This window comes from Nipponia nippon, unplaced genomic scaffold (assembly GCF_047370975.1).
Source record: "Nipponia nippon isolate SJK-2023a ecotype South Korea unplaced genomic scaffold, ASM4737097v1 scaffold_1, whole genome shotgun sequence".
In the NCBI taxonomy this organism is placed as follows: Eukaryota; Metazoa; Chordata; class Aves; order Pelecaniformes; family Threskiornithidae; genus Nipponia; species Nipponia nippon.
This window is the reverse complement of record NW_028262290.1, coordinates 50,624,127-50,650,000: the sequence shown is the minus strand read 5'-3', so window position 1 is coordinate 50,650,000 and position 25,874 is coordinate 50,624,127. Positions and strand designations below refer to the sequence as shown.

Below are 25,874 nucleotides of genomic sequence, written 5' to 3'. Positions count from 1 at the left end.
AGAAAATATCCTTTTAATAAGCCCTTTTTACTGCAAGAAGCTATTATTGGTCTCTTCTTTATTGTTGTTTTCATATTTTCAGCATAAACATAATGGGGGGGAAAAGGAAGAGAGAAGCAAGCAGTCAGAAGACAGATGCAGACAACAGAAATGTTATATAATCTGATAAAATGATGAATAAAATTAAAACTGGCTGTCAGGCAAAATGAAAAGCAATTTTGCTTACAATTTTCAGAGTGGCTATGGAAAAGCAGCCAAATCTATGTACTGCATGTTGTCTGTAGTTTATGAGTACACACAACCAAAAAGGTGCTTTGATTAGAAAGAATGCAATGATGAGCACAGTCTAAAATACTGAATAATGCACTCAATACGACTTCTCTGAAAGCCTAGAGGAAATGTTTGAAAGCCCTATTAAAACAGAACAACGAACTAACAGAAGAACTCATTGGTTATGTATTTGGGAAGCGCAGAATAATTCCTACTAGTGACTCCATTAATTAGAACAAATCCCAACTACTGCCTGAGGGCTGCCAGAGACAAGGCTGTACTCCCTACTCTTGCACGAGCAGAAGTCTTACTGGGGTCAAAGGGACTCGTACACAAACACCAAAGGTAACATTTAACCCTCTAAAGATTATGGTGCTGTTCGCTTTCAAGTTACTATGTAAATCACAGCAAAAACCAGGCACCAAACGGTAAGTAAAGGGGAATGATGCAACAGACATAGGATTTTTCAAAGGAATTTGGTGCAGCGGTAGGTCCCACATCACAATGAAACTCCAGGGCAATTTGGTCCTTTCTCCTATAAATGCCTAACAATAACATCCCTCTCTAAGACTATGCTTACTCTGCTCATCTAGCTAGAATGCATCTGCAGGAGAGAGAGGGATGGTGAAAATTATATGATCTTTCCTCATGCTTGGGCACAAGAGTTGAGATGGGACTTGAAAAGAGACTTATTCTTGTTTGTCTCTCCATTCTTTTCCATGATTCAGGGAGTTAGCAGGTCACCTGGCAGAACCAAGCAGGATTTAATCCTTCTCTTTGATGCACAACTTGGCTTACGAGGTTTTTCCCTCATCTTCTTACAGAGAAATGGAGATTGGCCCCAACTAGCATAAAAAGTGGGAGGGAAGCTCTCCTCTCACCCTGGGTGCCTGGTGGTAGTGTTCCCCTATACCCAGAGGGCTAAATCGATCACACAGTAAGGAGTTCAGGAACAGAGTTGTTCCACCAGGTGGGAGGGACCTTTCCTCTGCGGTATGGCATCGTCTGCTTCCCATGATCTTTTCGAAGTTTTATTTTAAAAATACCCTGCTCCTGCAAGGACATTTTGGGGACAGCCTCAGTCTCCGCTCCGGTCACCCTCTGGCACAGTACAGTTACAGCTTTTTGTCTTTCAGTACAGGTTTATAGCCTTCGGTGTGAGGCAGATATTCCAAAATCAGGCTGTTGGCGGAGTGTGAAAACTAGATGTCAGTGGTACGGTACCCTAAGATAGTTGGTCACTTCAGTGATGCAGGTCCACTCCTGACCTTTATTCCCACAACAATGTTGCAAATATCTTAAAAGAGGAGACTTCCTATCTGACAACAGCGTAATCAGCACCAAAGCCAGTAACTAACACACACTGTCTGTTTATGGTTCACAAGGCATCACATTGTTAATGAGCAGATAAAACAAGAAGAAAGGGCTGTTCTTTGTTTACATCACTCCCCTCATAAGCAACAGATGTCCTGATAGACTAGACTGCATTGGCTTTGTTGGTTGAGAACCTCCCGCTGGCCCTGGATGAGAACCAAGCATCCATACTGATTTTGTTACAATTGTCAGCTACTTTTGTTACTACAAGCCATGAACTGTTGCTGAGTCATCTGTGGTCCCACGGGCACAGAGGAAATAATGTATGGAGTCATGCAGTGACTCCACGTATTGTTTTCCTCCTAAGATGACTACTGCTTGCTCACCCAAGAGTGCTTTCTTGTGGGGTGCCACACAGTTGCCTGACATCATCCTTCCTGGTGACTGCGTACATGAAGAAATGGCCAGCAGACTCACATTCCTCTGATTTCTGTCAATAACACTGAATGATTTACATGTGTTTTGCCAGGACCAAGATTTAGGTGAAGACGACCCATCCAACACCCAGTCCAGCATACTGGCAGTGAGTCACGGTTAGCTCCCAGAGGCACAGAAAGACCACATGGACTCTTTCCAGAGGGGCAAACATGCCTGAATTCTGTGGTGTTGTGCTGGTCCTGCTGGGTTTCCATGTTTTGGGCTACCCAGAAAAAGTCGAAGGCCAAACAACCTTCTTGTGTGATGTCAGAGGCTCTCATGGTTCAATGCATAGACTGAAGTAGAGATTACCCTCATATTCTCCTACAGAATTTCTTCTTTAGAGCACTTCAAAACTTCAGCTGATGAAAGATGCAGAAATACCATTACTGAATAAGGTTTTATACAGGGAACAGCATTGCTCTGTGTTTTGTTACGCACTTTGACCCTCAGATTCCTTTCGGCGATAGCTTACGGTGCTGCTCTTATCCACCAGTCTTACTTAACCTGGGGCCTATACATGACAGAGGACAGATTTCCTGAGGTGCTTCACTCAAAGAACACTCCTCTGGTTAGCTCCTGAAAAGCTGGCAGGTGCCCTCTGTAAAATCTGTAATTGCATGAATTCCATTTCCCTTATTTTATCACAGTTTAGATTTGTCAGCTTTGATGCTGCAGGGCCAATTTGGTGTGGGTTGTGTTTTGGCTGACATGTGCTACAGGAGGAAAGAAAATGGGGAAGAAAGCTATAGTTGAGGTAGGGAATAACTGTGGAGAGTTTAAATAGCATTTGCATACTGATCCTAATTATTGCTCCCATTTTCACGATCCCTGGCAAGCACAGTTTTATAAACTGAAAAAACAAGCTCGTGTATTTATTTGTTCTCACACAGGGCTTTTTGTCATGACAGTCTATAAATGCCTACCTTGATGTGCCATCAAGACTTCCTCCCTTAAAACATTTTTCTCAGCCTCTTCGGTCATGGAAGCTGCGGGTGTCAGTCAGACAGTGTGGCTTTGAGGGGGGGGGGGCAGGTACTCCTCAGATGCGTTCAGAAATCAAGCATTCATTATGGCATATGCCACCGAGAATGACTTGTTTTTATATTCTGCTCAGTGAACCAAGATTATCTACTTCACTGAGAAGAACTATGTAGGAGACCATCTCCTTTGTTTATTCTGTTTTCAGACAGACAAAAGGCAAGTTTGATGAATGACACATGGATGCCTCAAAACGTTGTTAACTAGAACCACTCTATGGTTTCCCACTCCAGAGCTTCACCCTGTCTCTGATAACATGGCAGTCCCCCACACTTCCAAAGGGAAACTGCCTTACATCTTACCCAAAAATGCTTTTCCCCCTTAAAATACAGTGGCAAGGCTAATTTTCTTGTCAGTGCAGGTTACAGCTTGTTGGTCCAGATCACATTTGCAGTGGGAAGTAATGTAATGCTCCCTTTTGATTTCTCCTGGCCAGCAATCACTTCATTTCTGAAGCAGAGTGCTGTGTGAGTCTGCTCTATAAAGCCCTGTCTCATGAGCACTGTAGATGTCCTCGAGGCACAAGTCTGATAGTAGTCCAGGTAACTGTGAACACCACCTGAGCGAGGCACAGGATAATAATAAAGATGGCAGTAGTGCCTATACTTCAACACGTTATTCTCCTTTGTTTTCGTTTTTTATATTTAAAAAACAGTCAGTGTGCTTCAGCTTAAAAAGAATGATAAATAAATCAATGATTTGAATCTCCTCAAGATTTTTTTGAGCCTTATCTTTAATAAGATCTCAAGAAAAGACCTGTGAGTATTCTCAAGTTACTACCACTCAGCAGCTGAGCTAGCTGTCTGCAGCAGGGTCCTTTCCATCACATGTACACTTGAAGTTTGGGTTGGCGATACTAATAGCACACCCTTGAACTGTGTCTCCATTCTTCAATGTGACACTAAAAGTGGACTGTGCTGCTCTGGAGCATTTTGTCAGCTCACAGTGAGTGAAAGATCCTCCCCGAGGCTCTTTTCTCCTTAATATCATGCAGAATTTCTGCCCTCTCTTTCAAAAGAAAATTCCTTGTTTAACTTCTCTAGGGTCACTATATACTGGTGCAGAAAAACAGGTGTAAGACAGGTCTCTCTTTCATGTTAAATTTCTGTATGCTTCAATTCTCCGTAGATGATTCACATAATTTCTGGATCAAATTACCTGGTTTTAACTACTGACAGGATCAAATTAACAAGGAAAAAGGGAATATAAAATGAAACACATTGTAATGAGGGTGTGACACACAGAAGTACTGCTAACAGACCGAACTCTGTTCCCCTGTTCAGAAAGGTACCTGTACGCTCCCCTAACTTACAGCAGGCCAATAGTGAACAGACAAATTCAGCAGGCTGAGCAATGCATTTGAAGTTAACTACACCTCTGCCTTCAGTGATTGAAAGCCTCTGTCTCCTGGATTCAGTCACCTGCGGAGTTCAGAGGACACAGGTGTGAAACTACTGTTTTCTACAGAAATTCGTATTTCAAAGAGTTGATTCTATGAAAGGACTGTCACACTATGCAGACAACATACAACATCAACAACCAAGTTAAGCGGAAACCAGTACATTTCTGTTCTTTGCAAATCAAATACACAGACCTGGCACATCCACACTGTGCGTTAAAGCAAACATAAAATACCCGAGTTACTGGGGATTTTGCCAGCCCGGGAACTGAAGCAGCATCCTGAGAAAGAGAAATTGTTTGCTCACAAGTTAATACAACTCTCTTACTTAGAGAGCTAAACTATCTCTGCATGGCATCATACCATACCATACAGACATAACACAGTTACTGCTCACTACTGCAAGGGTCTTTGTGCTGAGATCCATTCTACTCCATCCTATGCAATAAGCTTTTCTTCTTCATCACCCTCTTTCCTTTTGATACCCAGATCACAACAGAAAATTCTGGCTAACACCACCAATACAGGGCCAGGATGTCCATTATCTGCTTGTGCTTAGCCTTCCTGTACTTCAGTAGACATGCATATTATGAACTAAGAGTTGCTGAACAGATTCAGCTTAAGTTCCCAAATTAATCTGATTATCACACTGAGCACAAGGTCCTTTCCTCAGGTATTTACTTCTTCACTTGCTCTAGCAAGCACCAATAAGTAACAGCAAATACAAGGCCAAAGAAGGCTGCCACAGTAATACCTAACTACTACTTTTAGAGAAAAGGTTAATCTTTGTGTGAGTATGTTGAAGTGACTACATTGAAATCTAGAGTTCTGTTCCCTTATTTTGGATGCTAGTTCTGCTTTCAGCGTCACTTAAAAGCACAGAGATACAGTTGTGTTTACTATTTTGTCTGGTCACATTTATTCATGCCAATATTTAAATCTTTTAAGTTTCATAAAATAAACTGGAGCAGTGATAAAGGTGGATGAACAGAGACTTGTTTTGTTAGCTTTCTGTGCAATGTGACATAGGCCTCAGGCACCTTTGTATCCTTTCAGCTATTAAGATATTTATTCAGCAATTAAAGATTTTAGCAATCATGTTCTCCACTTCACCTTACTTACACGATTTGCCATTCTTCCACAGAAGCATTTCTTCCACAGAAGACATTTTACACGTCTGCAAAACTACTTAGACTGGAGATCCATTTGCAAGTCATAATCTCATTTCAGTGAGTAGCACATTATGGTCAGTAAACTAAATGTTGGGTATATTTTTATGCATACCTATTTTCAAATCATTTGAACAAATTTATATGGTATATAGATATGCAAAACAGCTAGAGTTAACAGATGTTGCCCTCTAATCTTTAAAGCCTCATCCTTTACTTTGGAGTTGCAGAGATAGGTATTTGAGATCTCAAATAAAACATTCACTTCTGAATACAACTCTATAAATAGTAGCAATTTGTTTAAGGGCTTGCTATACTTTTCATAAAGAAAGATTCCCAGAAAATGTTTTCCAAAATAGAAGCTTTGATGGGTAGGACTCAGTAGTTTAAATCAGTTGATAACCTTGTAGCAAAGCACTGTTGGTGCAAGTTTTATACCTCCAGATCTTACTTCCCAGTCAGGTTCCACAAAGCCTAAATTCAGAGTCACAAGAATTCAGTTTGTATCCCAAATACAATGGTATAATCTGTCATGGCAAAGGACAACATGGAAACCAGTTCAGTACTATTACAGCTACATGGAAATCCATTGCGGGAGTGACTGGTAGTATATGCATGCACCATGACTTTCTTTGTAACAGTATTAACTGGCATAACTAGTATAAGGAATAGACTAGCTTACAATTCTAATTCAATTAGTAGGTCTGCTTTGTACAAGTAATTTCATCCTGGAATGTCATATATTCCTATTCCCACCTAAGCCAAGGGGAAAAGGGCAAAGAGCAGTGAGAAATGCAACACCACTGAACAAAGAACCTCCTCTTCACATCCTCCATTCCTCACAGCTGTAACAGAGGATCTCCAGCAGCACCTTCCTACACTTTAACCACATGATGCTATTTAAGAACAATCTGAACAGGCAAGGTAGAGTTATCATTATGTCTTTTGTGTGTGTTACTTTTTCTTTTAAAATAACCTGTGAATCTTAATGCCCCAAATTTGGAAGTGGAGCATTCCTGAATAACAATTCCCTGGTACACCTTTTCACCTCATATGCAAAAGTTTCCTTCACTCATGACCTGGAAGAAGTAGCGGAAAGCATTAGATTGTGGGATGGTCAAAAGAATAAAGCAATGTGGAGAATGTTAATATTCAGTGAAATTACTTACCTTTGCCTGTAAAGTTAAATTCTTGTCTGACGTTTACTGTTTTTCAGTCTGGGAATAATTTCTTTATGCTTCCTCAGCTTAGAGAAAACAGTGGTACTTCTGGGCTCAGGCCAAGACAAGAGCCCATTAGGCGTGCCAGAAAGGTGTCTTTTAGGGGAGGTAACAGCTGAGCAGAGCGTTTCAGGATCACAACTTCAGACGCAAGCACGTATATCTCACCTTAAGTGATTAAGTTCATTTTTTGATTTAATTTTTAAGTACCCTTAGATCTTCCTAGACACTGTGAGTATAAATACATCAAAGGCCTAAGGCAAAAAGGTACTGTCACATCGGGAGTTAAACCCCAGACAGACAGGATTTAAGAGAGACACAGTCAGTAGTTCTTCATCAGTCATTGCAAAATGGAAGTTCAAAATTATTAAAAAAAAAAAAAAAAAGCTGTATGCCTTTCTCTGGATGAAAACATTGAAGTTACTAATTACCTACACGAAGCAGAGGATTCTGACTGTAAGTAATTACTTATGAAAAGTGATGGTAATTTGTCTAACTCACCTACTCTCACCTGGTCCCCTCCACATTCAACTACGCACTCTCTGAACCTCTTTCATGTAGGTTGGCTTTTCAGGATCAGTAATTTTAAATAGCTTAAAATCTACTCATGGCTTAACAATGGAAGAAATGAGTGGACTTTAAACCTATTTTCTTCATGAGGGAGCAATGGCTTGCATTAATTTTCTTGTCGGCAATCAAGTAGAATCATTTCCCCAGTTTTTTCCTCAAATCTGCACTGAATAACCATGTCTGTTCTTTCATTTACAAATCTTCTGAAAGGCAAATAATCATAACACAAAAGTCCTGAAAGTGAGAAACAGTAGTCATTGATGTTGGGATTTTTACTACTCGTAAGTTATTTAAAAAAAAACGCAGATCAAACACACAGCTACATCATTTCCCTTTCTACCAGCACAAGAGTCTTCCATATTCTCAGCAAATGTAATACAGAAAGGAAGAAAGCTAAGAAATTTAAAAAATAAATGAAAAGTGGGAGGGAAGACAAGAAGTTAGAAAGACATGGCCTTGAACAATGAGGCAACGCGGAGGTTAATATTCTGTGAAATTACTTACCTTTATCTGTAAAGGTAAATTCTAGTCTGAAGTTTACTGGCTTTCAGTCTGGGAATAATTTCTTTATGCTTCTGCAGCTTAGAGAAAACAGTGGTACTTCTGGTGATGCTAAGAAAGCAGGCTTAGTGAGCGGGTTTAATTTTAAATAACAGGGAGGAAACAAGTCACCAAGCATGCCTTAGACTGGAAATAGGAATTTTATTCTTTCCTCCTTCCTGCTCTAGCTCATAGAAAACAGTGCAGACTGGGTACAGAAGAATTATGCCAAAGAACATATGAGGACTCATTTTATGAGATCAGTTTTGGAGTTGCAAATTCTAAGGTAAAGTAACTTTACTTAGCTATTCGTCTTTGAATGATTAATCCACTCACTGTATAAACTTCAAATGAACTACATAAATCTGAGCCAGGTCTATGTTTAAAAAAAAAAAACAGAAAGAAGGGGAGAAGTATGAGATCCTGCAGGCATTTTGCTCAGACAGGCTTAGTGTTTCTTAAAATATGGTACGCCTGATTATGCTCATAAGGTCTGGAAAAGGGGAACGCTACAGTCTTTACTTACACAATAATATAACGTTACACATGTCATTTTAGAAGCATTTCACCAGTGTAGGCTAGCTAGCCCCGTACAAAAATAGATACTTTTTGGAACCATGAAATGACGTACAGTTTCTTGAGGAAAAAATAAGACAACTGTCCATGTTTCTCATAGATTAAATGCTAGTAAAAAGCTAATTGCAAAGTATATTTTTAACTGAAACATACAACATAATTATATTGGAATTTTAACATACAACACCTTTAAGGGCAAACACTATTATACAAAAGGCAACTAAAGAGTTCTATATTGGAGCCATGTCCCTAAAGCTAATATGCAATCTAATTAACTCACAGTGACTCTTCTTTCAATCTGATTTAACTGCTTATTGAGAAGCAGTAAGAAAGAAGAATCTTTTATCCAGCATTTTAAGCAATGTATAAGAAAAAGGAGAAAGAGGATACTATAATGAACAACTTAGAACCAGTCAAAAGTTGCAACATCTTTTTATAGAAAAAGACGCTTGCTGAAAAACGTGTCTGTCTTCCATCCAAGAAAAGACACTTCCATAGTAGAGGAATTGTTAAGAACCATTTTTACACTCAAAGTAAAATTTCTTCAGTTCCAGTGTCACCAAATGCAATTGCAATGTGTAATCAAAACTTATTTTTAGTCAATAGCAAAACAATTAATATTCTTTTTCATTTGTTTGTAAAAGATGTCGTTCTCTGCTCTTCCCATTCCCCCTCCTCAGAAGTAGGCATGTAGTTCTGATAAAACTATATACTTCGTTGTTAAGAGAATAGCTGGCAAGCCTATAAACTATGCAAATAACATTTGGATTGCAAATCACATTTACTACACTTGGCTGATGGAAGAATGATTATTCCATGTCTCAATCCACTAAGAACATACTGACTACCTAAGTACACAACATTTCCTGTACCTCTAATACCTTCCACAGTTTAGTAAACACATTCCACATACTACAGCAAAAGATTTCAAATCCAAACTTTTCTTCCACAGAGTATCCTGTATTTCTACATCCTAGAATGTTACGGAAGGAAAGGGAGGAATGCTGCATGCATTTTATGGCAATTGTACCAGGGTCTGTTACAACACATGGGTTGATTTTTAAGCTGTCTAATAAGAGGCAGAACCCCAAGCCCCAACAAGTGTGTACGGGAAAGCATACATTATGCCCTCTATCGAAAATTACGTAATTTGACAGTAAAATGTGTAAGTAAGCCCATAATTACCTTAAGTGTCTGCCACACAGTCAACCCTCTGGGCTCACAAGTCAAAATATTGTGCTAGAGCTCCCAGAGAACAGAGGTAAGGAGAAGAGGGAGGGCCAGGATACTTTAGGGTTAAACACTACCCTGAGCCGCTTCCTCGACCCCATGATTCAGAATCGTGTGGGACTGACAGCCCTTGCATGCAGAACAGTTTCTACAGCTATGGCTGGGTTATCAGGGCCAGCCTCCCTCTGTGCACGGTAAAAGAGCTTGTGCTGTCAGTTCCCTCTGAAATGAAGGAGTGACAAAGAAGAGTCATACCGTTTTGAAACACGGAACTCCCATGAGTACTACTCACCTGAAAAACAAAGCATCAGCCATTTTTTGGCAATGCATATGTGGAATAATCCACCCATTCGCATCTTAAAAGTTGCAGTGCAATCTGCTTTTTGCGGACAGCAGAGATCCTGTGGCATCTTTCACAAGAGCAGGAGGTTTGCCACATTATTCTTGGCCAGAGTTTCCTGTCTCCCCCCACTATGTCTCATGGGTCTTAGCTGCTGTCTTCTGCAAAGCTGGCTACATTTCATGGCATTGTAGATAAATAGTTGCAAAAAAGATTTGGAGCATACAGAATGAAAGGCATTGTGCAATTCTTACAGGCATATCAAATATAAGGTTTGCCCCACGTGCAAAGAACAATACTGACACACTGCACATGTATTTATTAATCAGTTACATCTGCTAGCCCCTTTCACCACCCTCACAGCATCAGATCCACTAACGGAGGTGCAGTTTCAAAAACATTTTAAGAAAAAATCTGTGGGACTCACAGCATACAGAGATTCACTTTGATTTCGTATCCAAGCCTATGAATTTTGCAATAGGTAGAATTTAGCCTTTAATTTGTATTGGCCCCCTTTCCATACCCATAGAGGAGAACTACACACGTAATTTTTAAGCACTTTAGGCACTGTCCAATAACTGAAATGCAACAGAAAAGGCAACAGCCTTTCATGAAACCAACTCAGTATACACAAACTCACCCTCAACAATAAATCAGGGCTGGCTATGCCTGCACTGAGAGATGACAAAAAAATATAAGCTCTGTGGAATACCAAACACTCTTTTGCCCTGTGCTATGAGGGGTAAATGTTCCTACTACTTTGGAACTTCTTGAGATATTTTCAGTGGTATCCACTATGGTATATTCCTAAAGAAACATTACACAAAAGCTGGAGCATTTATAAAAATTATCAAAAAGTGATCAAATCAAGAATGAGACTGTTGCAATGGATGACTGTGCAAATAACAAGATGGGCTATAGACCCGAGATTGCATCTGTGTTCTTGGTTCCTGTAAAAAGCATCATCAAGTCCAGCAGAGGCTGTAGAATGAAACTAAGTATATTGAGTGAGTTTCAGTCTGCTGTTCTTGCTGAAGTACTCAACAGGAATAGCAGCACTATTCTGGAGACCCTAGGGGCAAGGAGGGAACAGAGACAAAAAGTAGAAAAGTGAAGAGTGAAAAAGGAGGGAGAACAGACAAGAAGGAGAGCAGCAGTGGGATACTTCAGCACTAGAGAAAACCATCTCCACCCTTCTCAGCCAAAGGGAGAACTGCAGGGATACCTGACCTGCTGAGAGCGGAAAAGGCAATAGAAATAAAAGCACACCTCCCAAAACACTCAGTAAGAGAATGGAAAGTATAAAGATAACAAGGACAGAAAAGTAGAGAGCCTCAGTAGCAAGAAGCAGCATACCAAATAACAAGAGAAAATCAAAGACAATGAGAGGTGGAGAGGGTCACAAAAGAGGCAGTATCTAATTTTAACGAGATAAACTGCATTCTTCCATTTTCTCAGCCTTTGCTTTTGAGAGCACCTGTTATCATGGCAGACAGGGGAAGCTTTTCTACTTTCAAACTAACCTGCCAGGGGAAACTGATTGCAACTACAGGGTTAATACCACAGCCTGACAGTTGTTTGGGAAATGCTATTTGGAAATAAGTTTGTTAAGCACTGACTATTTTGAAATGATAAAGAGCACTGGAAAGGCAGAGGTCTGAGTGCCACGGAGAAGAATCCTGAGAGCAATAATAAAATCAAATGAGAATTTGAACTCACTAGTAGAAATCCTGCCCTCAACGAACATAATAACGACATTTCCATTGGTTTCAGTGAAGCAAAGATTACAGCCAACAACTGATGGACATAAATTGAAAAACATTCTCCAGTCATGCTACATAGATGCCTAGTGAAGGAAAGACTGTCCTGTAATGCAAAATATTCTAATCATAACATGACAAAAAAAGCAAATACTAAAACTGTTTTAAGCATTTCAAATGCAGTTTAGAAGAATAATTAGAATCATACAGAAATCTAAGGTTATTGACATATTAAAGTAGTTCAGGACAAAGGATGTGTTGCTTAGAAACTGAATTTACAGGAAAGATCAAACATGCTCAGTGTTTTGCAAGAATCCGAGCATCACTTCTGGCCACATACTGAAGTCACATAATGGCAATAAGAAATAAACACATACATATGAAAAATTATTGATGTTAATTAATGTGTTAACAGTAAAACTGATGTGTTATGCACTCATGCTGAAGCCTGCATTTGTCAGAGAAAGGTAAATTAGCAATTGCCGTTTCATTTCCCTACGCTTTGCTTTTACAGCTGGTAGAAGGTTTGCAAAGTACTTGAAAAACTTGACCCTTCTCCAGCCTCCCCCGCATGAGTCACCCAACCTTCCTTCAGTCATTAGGCTGCACTTCCTGCTGGGATCCAGCAGTAAAACAAACGAGAGACACCAGTTCTGGTCACGCTGAGGGAGGTAATAAACCAGTGACAGGTATTTTTATGAAATTTAAATTGAATTCCCATATATTATACATATCGACCAAGTGCCAATCCATGGCACTATCGTATGAAGAGTTCTATTTCAAAAGACATTTCGAAGCACTCCAGTTCATTCCCTGTCCTGAAAGCATGCTTTCCTTGTTTACACACAGGCAAAATAATTTACTGCGGTTTATGTGCTTCAGAAGTATTACAGACAAAAATATTAAATCAATTTACTTGTATGTGTATAAACTTAACATTATTTTGATAACATTATTAAGAGTAAATTTAACCTAAAATTTCACACATAAAGTTCCAGCATTTCATGTCATTATTAAATCTGTGTCAAATACTCTTTGCCAAGTTTGAGTTTTTTAGCAGTCAACTGCCAGTATACCTTTTCTAGTTTGTTTCAGTTCACCATGATAACTCTCAGTTCTACCATGTCTTTAATACATCCATATTTCTGGGAAAACCCCACTTTCCTCCCCCCAAAATAAATCTCCGATGAAGCATCCATGGAGAGAAGTGATCATGCTTAGTCAGCCAAATTTAATAACAAATTTACCCTTTTCTGTCCACAGACCCTCCTGGTATTTTAGTTCCAAACTTGCCTGCTATTACACTAACTGTGCTAAGAGAACTGCTGTCCCCATTATCTCCTTGGGTTCATTCCACAGTGCACACAGGAGACACAACCCCTTTAAACTTCAAGGAGTTCCCATTGCAGTGTAGAAGAGAAAAATTCAGAGATTATGGAATAATCATCTCCAAATCGATCAATTTCCCCCTGAAGGTAAAAAACTGAAAGAAAGAAAAAAGTTGAACAGTTCCAGCTTGCCTTCTTGAAGGGAAAGTACCCCCGGGGCATGTTGTAGAATGATCCCCATCTCTTTCTCCTGATGCTTATTAAGAGGTCATAGATCTCAGTTACACTACAGCATTCCCAAATGATATCTCCAGCTAAGGACTATGACCTCTTAGTACAAGTACAGGGATATAAAATTAAGAATATTAAGGGTTCACATTAAGAAAGAGTTTGACTCAACTATCAGTCATTTTGGAAGAACAGTTGTAATTAATGGCATATCTAGTGTCTTGTAAAAAACAGAGGAGCTTTAGTAAATGGGACTGCAGGCCCTAGTGTTTTCCATAGGTGCAGCACCCTGTGCCGGGGCTAAATTTCTACCTGAACATCACAGTGGATTTCCTCAACAGAGTATTCAATACAATAGGTCTTCCTCAAAAAGCACAAGGTATGGCTCAGAACACCCTGGGTGAATTAAGATGTGCTTTCTCTTTGTCTTAACCCTATTCCCTCTAACTAACAGAGTCACAGTATGGAAGTGGAAGTGATCTTACAACGATCTCAAACAGGTTATTACGCCAAGACCAGGCAGGGACTGGAATGTCTTTAAGGACCTTTCCCCTCCAACAATTCTCTTTTTTCATAAAAAGCAGGGTTTTTACACCCTCCAGATGATGCTTGAGAGGATAAACTGAGCCCATATAGGTGGTGTGTTAGTGAACCACCACATCACCCGGAAGCCTTAACACTCTACAGCTGATTGTATAAACACGAATTAAGGTTCTTCTACAGCTGTATTAAGCAACGTGTTAAAGAGCTGTGGGGCATTTTGTTACATTTGGCTTTCAAGCTATGAATTTAACTGCTGAACATATAAGTAATGATAATCTGTTGTACCTCCCATTCCGTTCATTTCTAAATGGTAATTAAAGCAAGCACCAATAATAAAAACAGCAAGTATTTCAAGAAAATTATTTTAGAAGGTGCAGGAAATTCACCTCTTAAAAAGACTAATTTGTCATGGCAACAAGACCCATTTTGTAATACGCTGACAGTATATTATAAATATTCCAGTAAAATAGAAGCATAGAATAAACAACAGGTATTTACTCTACAGTAACTGATTCTCGGAAACACTGTAGTCAATACGGACTGTAGGTGTATATATGTGCATACATGCAAGACAATCATTGTTTTATTTTTAATAGTGTGTCTATTAAAATCATACACATGAATTCCCATTGTACTGGGTAAAGGTCAGGGTAGCTATGACCCTGTATCAGCAGCAGCTTTACAATTCAAAGTCTGTATTACTGAGGACTGTGAAAAGCAAGACAAGCTTGGCCACAGGATCCGTATTGATTACAACAGTAATTGGAAGCAGCATAGTTATCATAGGGTAAGTAATGACTATTTTTTCTTCTTCACATATGTGCCAGTGTTGATGATTCCCCCTGCCCCCTCCCTTCTCTCCCCTGCAGGCAACCGTCTTCCTTGGACAATGAGAATTCGGAATTTCAGCTGCACAGATCAAATAGTGATTATAGTACTGCTCTCCCAAAACTGGAAGGAGCTCTGGCAGTTACGTCCTCCACACAATGCCTGATAAAGGTCAGTGGATTACCTCATGTCATCACCTGGCAGATCTCAGAAATTGGACTCTCTTCTGAAACAGGCGGGAGATGTCACTCAAGCACTGGGAGAGTGAAGTTAATATTCAGTAGGAAAGACACAGTAGCCAAACGGTAACAGAGAGATACCCTGTACTGCCCATTTGGAAATGCTCTGTGAGGAAACGGCTTGACCTTTAGAACACCCAGCAGTGGCTATAAATAAATGGAGAAACAGACTGTCAATGTAATAAAGCAAAGTTCTGGATCTAGCTAGGGCAGATTTTCAACAGAGTGCCAGGGAGGCACTTGAACTAAGTCTGAAAAAGCTAGGGAGCTAGGCAAGTCAGTGCTTAGAGACAGGGACAATGATGTAGAGCTAGCTTGGTAACCACAAAATACCAAAGCCAGAAGAGAAACTATTTATAATGTTATCGTGGCCCCTCCCAGAGCCTAATGCTATTGCACTCACCCACAACGGCACGTCAGGTATGCCTAACTGGTGCTTTCACAGTCCCATGTCAAAAAAGCACCACATAGACATGTCCTCTGGTATAGCTTAGGACTACGACCAGAAGTCCTACTGCTGAGCATGACTTGGGAAGAAGATACTGAAGTAAGGTATATTGTTTACATAAACCTCTGAGTACATGCTGAGAAACCGGCTCTGAGTGACTGGCGCATCGGGTCTTTTAACCTGCAAAACAGTGTACTGTTGTCCTCAATATTCATTCCTTATCTTCAATGAAAGAGTATTTACTTGAGAAACTTTGAGCAGAAGTGATCAAAACCATGGTTCAAATGTGTGATGCCCAAGTCCCAGGATGACTGGATTCATGTTCCGGACAGGAGTGTATACCTTGTGTGTGTAACAGTACTTTGGCCAAACGCTGCTGCCATATTCCATTTGCCCAGTAAGGCATGGGTTGCTGCAAGATGAGCCCTAAGAGCCCCATACATGATGCTAGATTATTCAAAAGACAGTTGAGAGACAGTTGTACCAAGAACTAGACCTGGTAACCCTTGCACTGGAGCTGGCTACACCAAACCCCTTTGCCAATGAGAGAACTACAGTCTCCAGCGGAGTGGTTGCTGCTGCAGACCAGGACTTCCTGGGCCAGCAAGGAGGCGTCTCTGTCCATGGTACTCAGCGAGGGAACTGCTTCCTCACTGGTGCAGGGACACCAGGTCTGATCCGGTATCTTGCCATTACGCTGGGAGTTCAGGTTCACACGGCGTAAAGTCCTTGGTGGACCCACACAGGAGATAAGCCAACCAAAGCTATCCTTGCCAGTATGTGCTAAAAGAATCACTTGCCTTTTTTAGTGATGGAAAATCAGGCTAGAATAAGGGGAAAATAGGAAGCAAAATTGAGGAAAAAAATATCAATGAAAGATATACAGGAAGCACTCAAAGCTCCTTGGAAGACACCACCACTTGCTTCCTCTCCCACCTCCAAACAGAACAAATGTTCTGGCATTTACAATTAATGCTCATGAACGGGTTTATTACAGGGGTTCCCCGAGTCAAGAACAACAGTTCCATGATACAGACATCAGCTGCTTTCATTTACAAGAGGTCACTGACAGACAACTCAGGAAGTGCAACTGGCTGCTTTTAAAACACCCAGGAGGTGAAGATCTACTGGTTTTATGACTGATTAACAATCTCAAGAGCAGAGATTAATGCTTTCCAAGCAAAAGGGGGAGGAGTTTATGCGTCCTTGCCCATGTTGGCTGTTCATCATGGATCTACTGCCTCTCAAGGTAAGCACAGAGGTTTTGAAGAACAGCAAGAAGGCTATGCAGCCTACTTTCACAGCTTTCAGCTCCAGCGTATACAAGTTCCCTCCATTTCTGAGCAGTACCAAGCTAGCTATAGAAGTACTTATACAGAATTTTGATATGAAAATCTAAGAACACAATTATTAAGACCCTAGGAGCATGCAGTTTTGCATATGAAGTTCTGTGTGGCAGATTCTCCAGATTGCTACAATTATAGCAGGCCTTGGCCATTCTGTAATGTATATAAATCTTCCATCCAAGTCCACTGACAGGCTTTACACTGCTCTCTGAATTCAAAATTATGATCTTTGGAGACAGAGGCTGTAGTTACCACCCTATTCCCCCTTTTCCCCAAATATCAAGGACTTGGAGTTGCAGTATGGGTCCTGGACCACATAATTCTGAAAGGATGCGAGTCCATAACTTGCAAAGTCAAAGAAGTGCATTGAACTACCATGTGTGTTGGCTGGGACAGGAACCTGGAGGAGAGGGTCTGCTTTCCACTGTCTCAGTCAAACAGAATGTCATTTTGTGGAAAAGAAGTCAGAAGCCTGTGGTCCAAAGCAAATGGAAAAGTAGAAGCATGTCTCTGTAGTACAGCAACTGGGAAGCCCTCTAAGGAAAAAGAGAGGCCTAAGCTCAAGTCCCCAGCCCAAGCACTGTTTGTCTTTCACTCAATAACTGTTAAATGTAAAATCCATATACAGTCCTTGGTGCAGGAATTCTCAAGAGAAACGGGGTGACTCTCTCAAGTGAAGTAACTGTACTTGGCAAACAGTGCTTGGCAGCATGCCACTAACTGCAGTGAGGCAGATGAATATGCTTTTGGTGCATCACAGATCTAACTTCTTAGGGTCCTTGTCCTCAGAAGCACTTTTATCAAGTTCAGATTTTTCTCTGTACTGCAGAAATGACCAAGGACCCTTGCCATGTCTCTTTTCTCCACACAGATAGTGGAAACTGAAAAAAACAATGGAAAGGTCTGCAATATATTTGGCCAGCTCTAGGATTCTTTTGCTAGCAGGAAGAGCAATTCTAGCTAGGATATCAAAGCATGACAACGCCAAGTGCTCACAAGATTTATCTTGTAGTCTCACTGTGCACAGCATACATCCTTTGGGACAAAATCCCCTGGAAAGTTTTCCAGTCTTCTAGTGAAGGAGGTGGTCCTGGCATTACCAACTCATTCAGAAAGATGAAAGATTCCTGGGCACTAGGAAGAAGAGAAAAGAGGCAAGAGAAGGAAACCATTACAGTGGAATCTCTAGTACCTCCCATTTGGTAAGCCCATGATCACTCGTGGTGCATGCTGTCTGTGAAGCTGTTAGGTAGCACAACCTCTTATTTCTAGACATGCAAGAAGGTGTTTCTCAATCACACAGAAGGAAGATATCCATGAAGATTAATTTTGGTCATAATTGGAAATACAGAAATACTGACTTAGGTAGAAGTTCCCAGCCTAGTGATATTCCAGTGCTGATGGAGAGCAGCACTCAGAACAACTGGTCCCCAATATATCTGCTGGAATTATTTTCAGATGGCATGCAAGAGGAATCTCTGAGCAGGGCTAGAGAGCAGGACTGCATCTCTTCATTGGCAGGGGATACACAGCTATAGCCAGTAACCTTTTCAACATCAGAAACAACTTAGGGGATAACATGAATGGCTCTCAGCTCTACCTGACATACTTATTCAACCTGTCAAAGCTCTAGCACTAAGCTAGAGCCCAAAGCATAAACCTAAGTCTGCCTAATCACCTAGAGGTAAAATAAATATCCCCAATGGAGAAATACCTTATGTCTTTTACCTCAGAACACCCTTAGCCTTGAAGCTAGGGCTGCATATGATTCAGTAGCCTGCTTTCAGACAAGTTTTACAGCCTTTGATGCCAATGGGGCTAGTAGGGAAGTCATGTAACAAGCACTAGGTCTACTGACATTCAGGTGGAGGATGGCAGTCCTGTGTACCAGCACATCCATTGCTGTTGAGTTATTCAACAACTCAGCCAACTAGACTGGCAGGTTCACTGCATGTTTGACTGCAAGCAAGGCAGCACCATAGGATGCTCCCTTTTCTAGTATTACTCTGGTTATGACCAAGACTTCTGATGCCAAAGCGACCTACAGGATCTTCAAGTGAACCAAGTTTGAGCTGAATGCCTCAGAACACAGAGTCACCCAGCGGAGAGGCAGTTCTCACGTATACAGGGGAGACTGCATAGAGTACGATCCCTGACGACTGAAAGGTGAAATAAACAGCACAAAACACTGTGCAAGGAGATTATACGTCAAGTAGGAGAAGATTAGGTAAAATGTCTGACAAATTGTGCCCCACCAACAGCATATACAGCAGCATTGCAAAAGGTTAAGTTTATTTTCCTGCCGGCAGAAGGAGAGAAGGTGCAGTTGAGGGTATATCAGTAGTGCACCACAATTGATCCTGCATGCATGTTCCTACAGTGAGATCCAAACTGACATACACTAGAAGGACATCAGGTTCATAGCCATGCTAATTGGATCCTTTACTTATATATACAACTTAGAGGATGACAATGTGCAAGTGGCTCATGAGATATTAAATGGAAATGCTGCAGGAAGGATAGAGTGAGAAAAGCACTAACATCAGAGAGAAACACTATTAAATCCATATTTTTATTGCCAATCTTTTGTAATGACTAAATTAATATAGTTCAGCATCTTATCTGCCTGTGGTTACAAGTATTGCAAAGAATTTTTTTGGACTTTTCCCCCCATTTATCCATTATCTGTATTCCACAAACATCACAGGAATTGTCAGCAATTAACATAAATAAATCATCACCTTTTCAGAGAAAGCTTCAGTACAAGAATTTCAGATGATAGCAAAAAATATTACTAAGTAGCTCATGAAGGGCCTGTTCCATCCCCCATTGAAGTCAATGGGAATCTTTTCATTGACTTCAATGGATATTGGATCAGACCCAAATTGAAAAGATCAATAGCACACACATTAGGATAAGAGAGCAGCTATGCCCTCCTCTAGAAAAAGAACATGAGTTCAATTCAAACAACAGATTACAGGAAGGAACCAGTTGGGGAGAACTTTTTTGTTCTCCTTTGAAAAAATCTGCAAGAGAACAGCAATTCAAGATCCTGAGAGCTGAATCTCACAGAGTTGTAACTCTCATCTTCCACTATCCTCTGAATAGGTGGGGGTGACTGACACTTGGAGAGATTGGGACCACTGTTTAATAAACCAGCTCCCTTCTCCACATTCCTGTCTTTGGTTGAGAGTGCAGAATGAAGATTCAATAAAGCGATTTTACTCCTTCCACTGAAGTGTCAAAGCTTCAGAAGAACACATGTAACATTTTCAAATGCAGAAACTAGAAGCCCCAGTATCAATTTGAGAACCTAGAGTGGCAAGCCTCATTTTCAAGCATGTTAGAAAGCTGGTAGAATTAAGGACAGTCAAGACACTATGACACTCAACTCTCATGTTTCATACTCAGGGTCTTACTAAAGGACTGTCTCAAGCCATTGTTTTGCCATCCTGTTTGTTCCATCAACATAATTGTTGATTTTACCCAGTATAACTGTATGGAAGAAGACCCTAAAACTGGGTCAACAAGCACAGTTCATAAATTCTTCCAGTGCAGCTCCCTATGCCTCTCACCTCTGAAGCTCAGTAAAATCCAGACAAGCTCCAGCTGGTTCAGCATCTGAGAAATCAGGGTTTGGAGGGCTTTAGAACTCAAACGTGAACTTCAGAGGCTGACAGCTCTGGCATTTTTACATAATGGACAACTTAGGTAACTCTTCAGTACCTGACATGAGGCCCAGATTGGAAAGATTATACATCAGGATAGATGATACACTCTGCCCTCCTCCAGAGAGAACACAGTTGACCCGAACAACATAATATAATAGAAGAAATTCAATTTTGGTAAATCTCTTGCCTTTCATTAACAACTTAGTAGAAGACAAATACCTTAGGGTATCTACTAGTTTCATTGGGACTCCTCCAAAAGGAGACAACCAGAGCAATTAGGTAACACCCTGTTGCGTCAGAAGACTGTGATGAGAAAGGGAGGTGCAACTGCCCCTCCATGGTAATACCTTTTTTTGAAAACTTTGTATCTGACCGTGGCACCAAAAGGCACTGGTGGAAGTCCAAGAGAAAGGCAAGAGTCCAGGGAGCTTGCCTAAAATGCTAAAAGGAAATTTTATTTTTGTCAAATATATGTTGTGCTTCAGAAGAGAAAGGTAAGCTGCTTGTCCGTCAACTGTTTGTCGCTGATTAAATAAAAATAATCTTAGAGGATGAGGTTTTCACAACTGTTGTATCCTTAGTGTTAGGCCATACGTGCAGCTTAGGACCCTGCACTGAATTCACCTCACTAACCACCTGTTTAGTACTTTTTTTGCTGGAGAAAGAAGAAATCCTCAACTCTGGCCATTCCATCCAGGCCCCTCTCTCAACTTAAGGGTGTATTTTGGTCATTTATATTTAGAAACAGAGGATAGTTGGCTTTTTGTCAACTTGATAGTCCAGAAGGATGTGCGGTTTAGGTTTTTATTCACTTCATTAGCTTTCAAACAGTCTGATCCCTACCCATTCACTATCACAAGTTTCCTTGAAAGAGAAGCAAAGGTATTTTCAGGAACTTAAAACAATTTCCTTCAAGATTCATTGTCATTCCCCCATCCCCTAACATCACACGTACATTCCTGCCTTTACACGTACACCCCAAATTGATTAATCCAGTATACTTGTTTTCACTCTCATTTAGCAACACAACTCTCAGCAAGAACTACTGTGTTCAGGAGCAGTGCTCTGGGACTCTTCCTACTTACTGCTCCCCCCACCTGCTTTTCTTCAGTTTTGCAACCCAACTGTGCAAGCACTGTTTAGTGCATTCTGCTTGCAGCTTTAAAGCAGAGAAACCACCTGGTAGAAGTGGGGAGGGGGGGCAACAACTAACTAACCAGAAGGGAGAAACAGCCATACCAAATCAAGGTGAAAAAACAGGCATGAATAAATGGGATCTGAGGCAGTGAAGGGGAGATCCAGAGGAGTGGGGCAGGGACAATGCTTTCTGGGAGAAGGAAGGAAGAGACAAGCTAAAGGCACTAATTTTTCAACACAGAAAGAGCAAAAGAAAGAAGAGAGGTATGAAAAAAAGGAGGGGAAAACATTAAGTTTTTTAAAGTCAAGAGAGAATATCCATACTGCCAGAAACCATGAGCAATATAGACAAATACATTCTAGAAGTTCATAGGAGTGATTAGGGAATGGCAAAACTGACTGTATCTGAAGTTAGAAAAACATTTTACAGGCAAGAAAAGGCAAAGCGATATATTAATAAAAGTACATGTTTCTTGCTGCAGCAGAGTTTCATCTTCCATAATTTGAAGTTGGGATTAAAACCATTTGAGAAATTCACATTACTTCCTCAACTTTCCTTCTGCTCCTGCGCACTTATTTGTCTTCTGCTCACCTCCTTTTCACACTTCATCCTCAAGAGCAGTACTGCTACTTGACTTTTATGTGATCCTGCCAGAACTTAGCTTATGGATCTACTGGAACCAAAAATAACTCAGAAAGCTCTCCAAACATGAGCACACGCACACTTTCTAAAAGCATTCCCAAATGGGGAGGATGGCTTTCCTTGTTTACAAAGTCATAATAAAGGAAGGTTTTTAACATAACTGCACTGCACAATAAATACCTTTTACCCTGTAGACGCTAAAACTAAAGTACCATCTAATAAAAAATAAAAATGCCTTTCTGTTGATACTGTTGATATTTGGACCTACAATGCATACCATCAAAAGACCTACCAAAACAAGAGGACAAAACTACTTCAGCAGATTTCATGTGGTTTCCTCAGTGAGGGGGCTGTCTACATCATTCCAAAGCGGAAACCGGGTTGGCTACAGGCCCATTCACCCAGCTCTGCTCAGTTCAGTAGTATCTGATCAGCACTCAGTTCTGCCCCTTGACTAAAGCTGAGATTTTATTTTCCCCTCCAACAACTTGCTTCATTCCTCTCAACTTTCAGTTACTGATTACTGTACAGTCATTTGTAGTTAACAGATTAGACTAACGCAACATTCAGCCCAGATCTGCAACATGCCATTGTGCAAATTCATTCATTTTGCGGCTGCACTTAAACCCCACTTACAAATACCCTCTGCATTCACAAGTGACATAAGAAAATATGTGTATAAGCAAAGTACAGAAAGCTGTACAGTACGAATCTAGAGAATACACGCAGCAGTCAGGCACAGACAGTTAACGAACACTTTAAATACAGTGACAACGCAGTAATTATCCATACATCCTTCAGTATGAAGGAAATTTATAGTGCCCCATTTACAGTATAATCCTGTCCCAGAATTTGTTTATAAAGGTCTCACCCAAGCATTCAAGTGCAGGAGTAAAATAACTGAGAAAGGAGGAGGGATATCAGAAGCAGGGGATGGGATTCAGAAATAGAACAGTGCACAAAGCCACAAAGTGATAAGTATTGTTTACCTGTCAGTTGACATTGATTAATCTTGTGTTCTGTGATATCACTCAGTGACTCAAACACCTGGAGGCAGCTGTCACAGCTGTGCACAGCTTCTTCTTCTAACTCCTCCCCTTCATCCGGCCTTTTCTTACAGTCTAGCACTTCTCCATCTTCTGCCTTGTCTTCTAGTTTACAGTTAGGGTCTGAAAGAAAATCAAGACCGTGACGTCAGGCATCTAAGAAGAGAACCTTTAAAAAGAAAAAAAAAAAATCAAGATAGGTTCTTGTGGTAATGATGAGAAGAAACATATCTGGCATGAGCCTGCAGCACACTGTAGATTTTATTGCTAAATAAGCAAAGGAGGCTTTTTCCTTAATTTTTTTCTAATCTCGATGAAAGGAGACTTTCCCTTCTACTCCCACAAATTCTCACTCAAGCAATTCTTCCATGCTTCAATGTTAGGTTTGTCAATTTTATCACAGCTATTGAAGCTGCTTTGATCATTGTAAGAAAGGATAAACCACCTATGCAATTAGTTTTCAATGAAAAGAAAAATCAAATCAATGAGTGTGCAGGAACTTCTTTTCACTGTTAACTACAGCATTTCACAGGAAATTACCAGAATTAAGAGCCTAACAAATTTGATTTACATAAACATGAAATTAATCTTGATTTTACAACCCACTCCAGTACTCTATCACCACGCTATTTGACACAAACAAAGCCTTGGAAATATTATACCCTGGGTCAAAATGCTACACATGCTTTGAACTTGTGCATGACTTAAGACAAACCCGATAAAGTTCCTGTATTTGCCAGATCATGGAAAACTGGAAACTAACTATTGTAAAACCCAAATAGTGCACAAGGAGAGCTTTGTCTGTTTGACATGTTAACAAGCATTTTGGGGATAGCAGGGTAGCTCTAGCCTCAGAGCAGCAGTCCTGACCCCAGTTGCAGCTTCTAAACTGGAAGAAATGTGTGGTCTTGCTGCCATCCCCTCTGCACAGAGAAGCCACACAGCTTGCACACGACCTCAGTTCTGCAGATGACCAGCGCAGAGTGAGATAATGCGAAGTCTAGAACTTTTCCTCCTCTGAGGAGGAGCGGAGTAGCTTTAACTACTCCTGACTTTTTGCCCACTTTACTAAAAGCTTCCTTCAAAAGACAGAAATAAAACAGTCTGTCTTCCCTAATAAAGCAAGCTGGCACTTAACTTTGTTTTTCCTTGGGAACCACAGTACAACAAGTGAAATGCAGAAGAAAAATGGTTGTGTACATTCCAGCAGAAGGAATGCAAGTGTTTCACCACTTTTCCCTTTTCTGCTTTGGCCACCTCATCTTTCCTTTTAGATATTTGAGAGAGCTAGAACTGAAACAAGTCATTTTAGAAAACAAGGACAAACTCACATAATAACAGGAGATTGTGCAAGTACATTTTAAGATGTTACACTCTTTAGCCAAGCGGGTGACTAACCAGGAGTAGGCTTCTTCTCTGCAGCCACACAGAATTGGTATCTGTGAACCCACTTTACTGAGCATTGGAATTGATTATGATCATGCACAACTACTTAAAAGGAGAGAAACATGCTAACACTAAAATCATATCAGAATGGGGAAGGGGTGAGGAGGGTGATTCCACTTTAAATCACTCTTAAATCCTCTCTCAGCATCCTACAGTGGTGCGGGCACTGCCACCCCTGTATTTGCCACTGCACACAAAGCACAGGCGTTCTTGCTGCCCACAAGGAAGGTCAGGGCTCTCATCATCCTTCTACATCCTTTGGTCCACACTGCTGCACCCTGCCCTTCAACTGTTCAAACACAGACGGACCCGCGAGCAGAAACTGGAAATGACCCGTGTCAGGAAGTCTTCCTCATGCTATGTGGCTTGTGATCAAAACCGAGGAATTTCTTTGACAGGGGTAAAGGGCAGAATTTATTTTTAAGGGAATTATGTTACAGAGGGAAACCAGATTAATTTTAAAAAATAAAAAACACATTCTGAAGGCAAAAATATATTTGCTGTGCAAAAGCCCTGCCTATCCACTGACTGCAATCCTTGTATGACAAATCACATTCACAAGGTTCTTTCAAGAGTGAAAACTTCAACTTGGGCAGCTAATTCCAAATAAAAAAGTCGTCTGCAAATTTACACACCAAAAAGGGATGCTAATTAAATAAAAGGACTTTATGGCATTTTAGCCATTGCTGAATGCTCTGACTCTAATAACTCCCATTGTCACTTCATTTTCCAAGGTATTTTGCAAGATTAATAAAAGTAGTTAGGAGATCACCAGGTTATAAGCAGTTCAGAAAAAGAAATAATTGTCTTAACTGTTGCAAACTGACCCCAACATCATTAACACTTGTTGGAAGGCAGCATGTGCACATCGCATAGTATTAGTTGTTCAGCTCAAGCTCCCAGTTTCATCTCATAAAACTGACAGCACTCAGGGAAATGTGGGCACTGGGTTTGAATTTTAACATGAGTATTTAAATGCTGCACATAAAGTTTACAGACCTGTTTGTTTTAAAATAAGGGTAGTGTCTGACTCTGCTTTAAGTACAATGCTGAAGGAAAGAAAAG

The 25,874-nt window shown here is 40.5% G+C and overlaps 1 protein-coding gene across 13 annotated transcripts in view; it reads right to left on the bottom strand.

The window, feature by feature from the left end:
- The window catches only part of ZNF521 (zinc finger protein 521), a 236,963-nt gene that overhangs the window by 189,029 nt on the left and 22,060 nt on the right, over nucleotides 1-25,874 (bottom strand). For 12 of the 13 annotated variants that reach the window (XR_015704120.1, XM_087754700.1, XM_087754709.1 and 9 more), the window contains one exon: nucleotides 23,307-23,486. Coding sequence is in view for 10 of the 13 variants with exons in the window: in XM_087754700.1 (XP_087610826.1) it covers nucleotides 23,307-23,486 (180 nt within the window). In the remaining 3 variants the exon portion in view is untranslated. Of the gene's footprint in view, nucleotides 1-17,862; nucleotides 18,001-23,306; nucleotides 23,487-25,874 lie in introns of all 13 variants that reach the window. The other variant, XM_087754782.1, reaches the window with a different exon arrangement.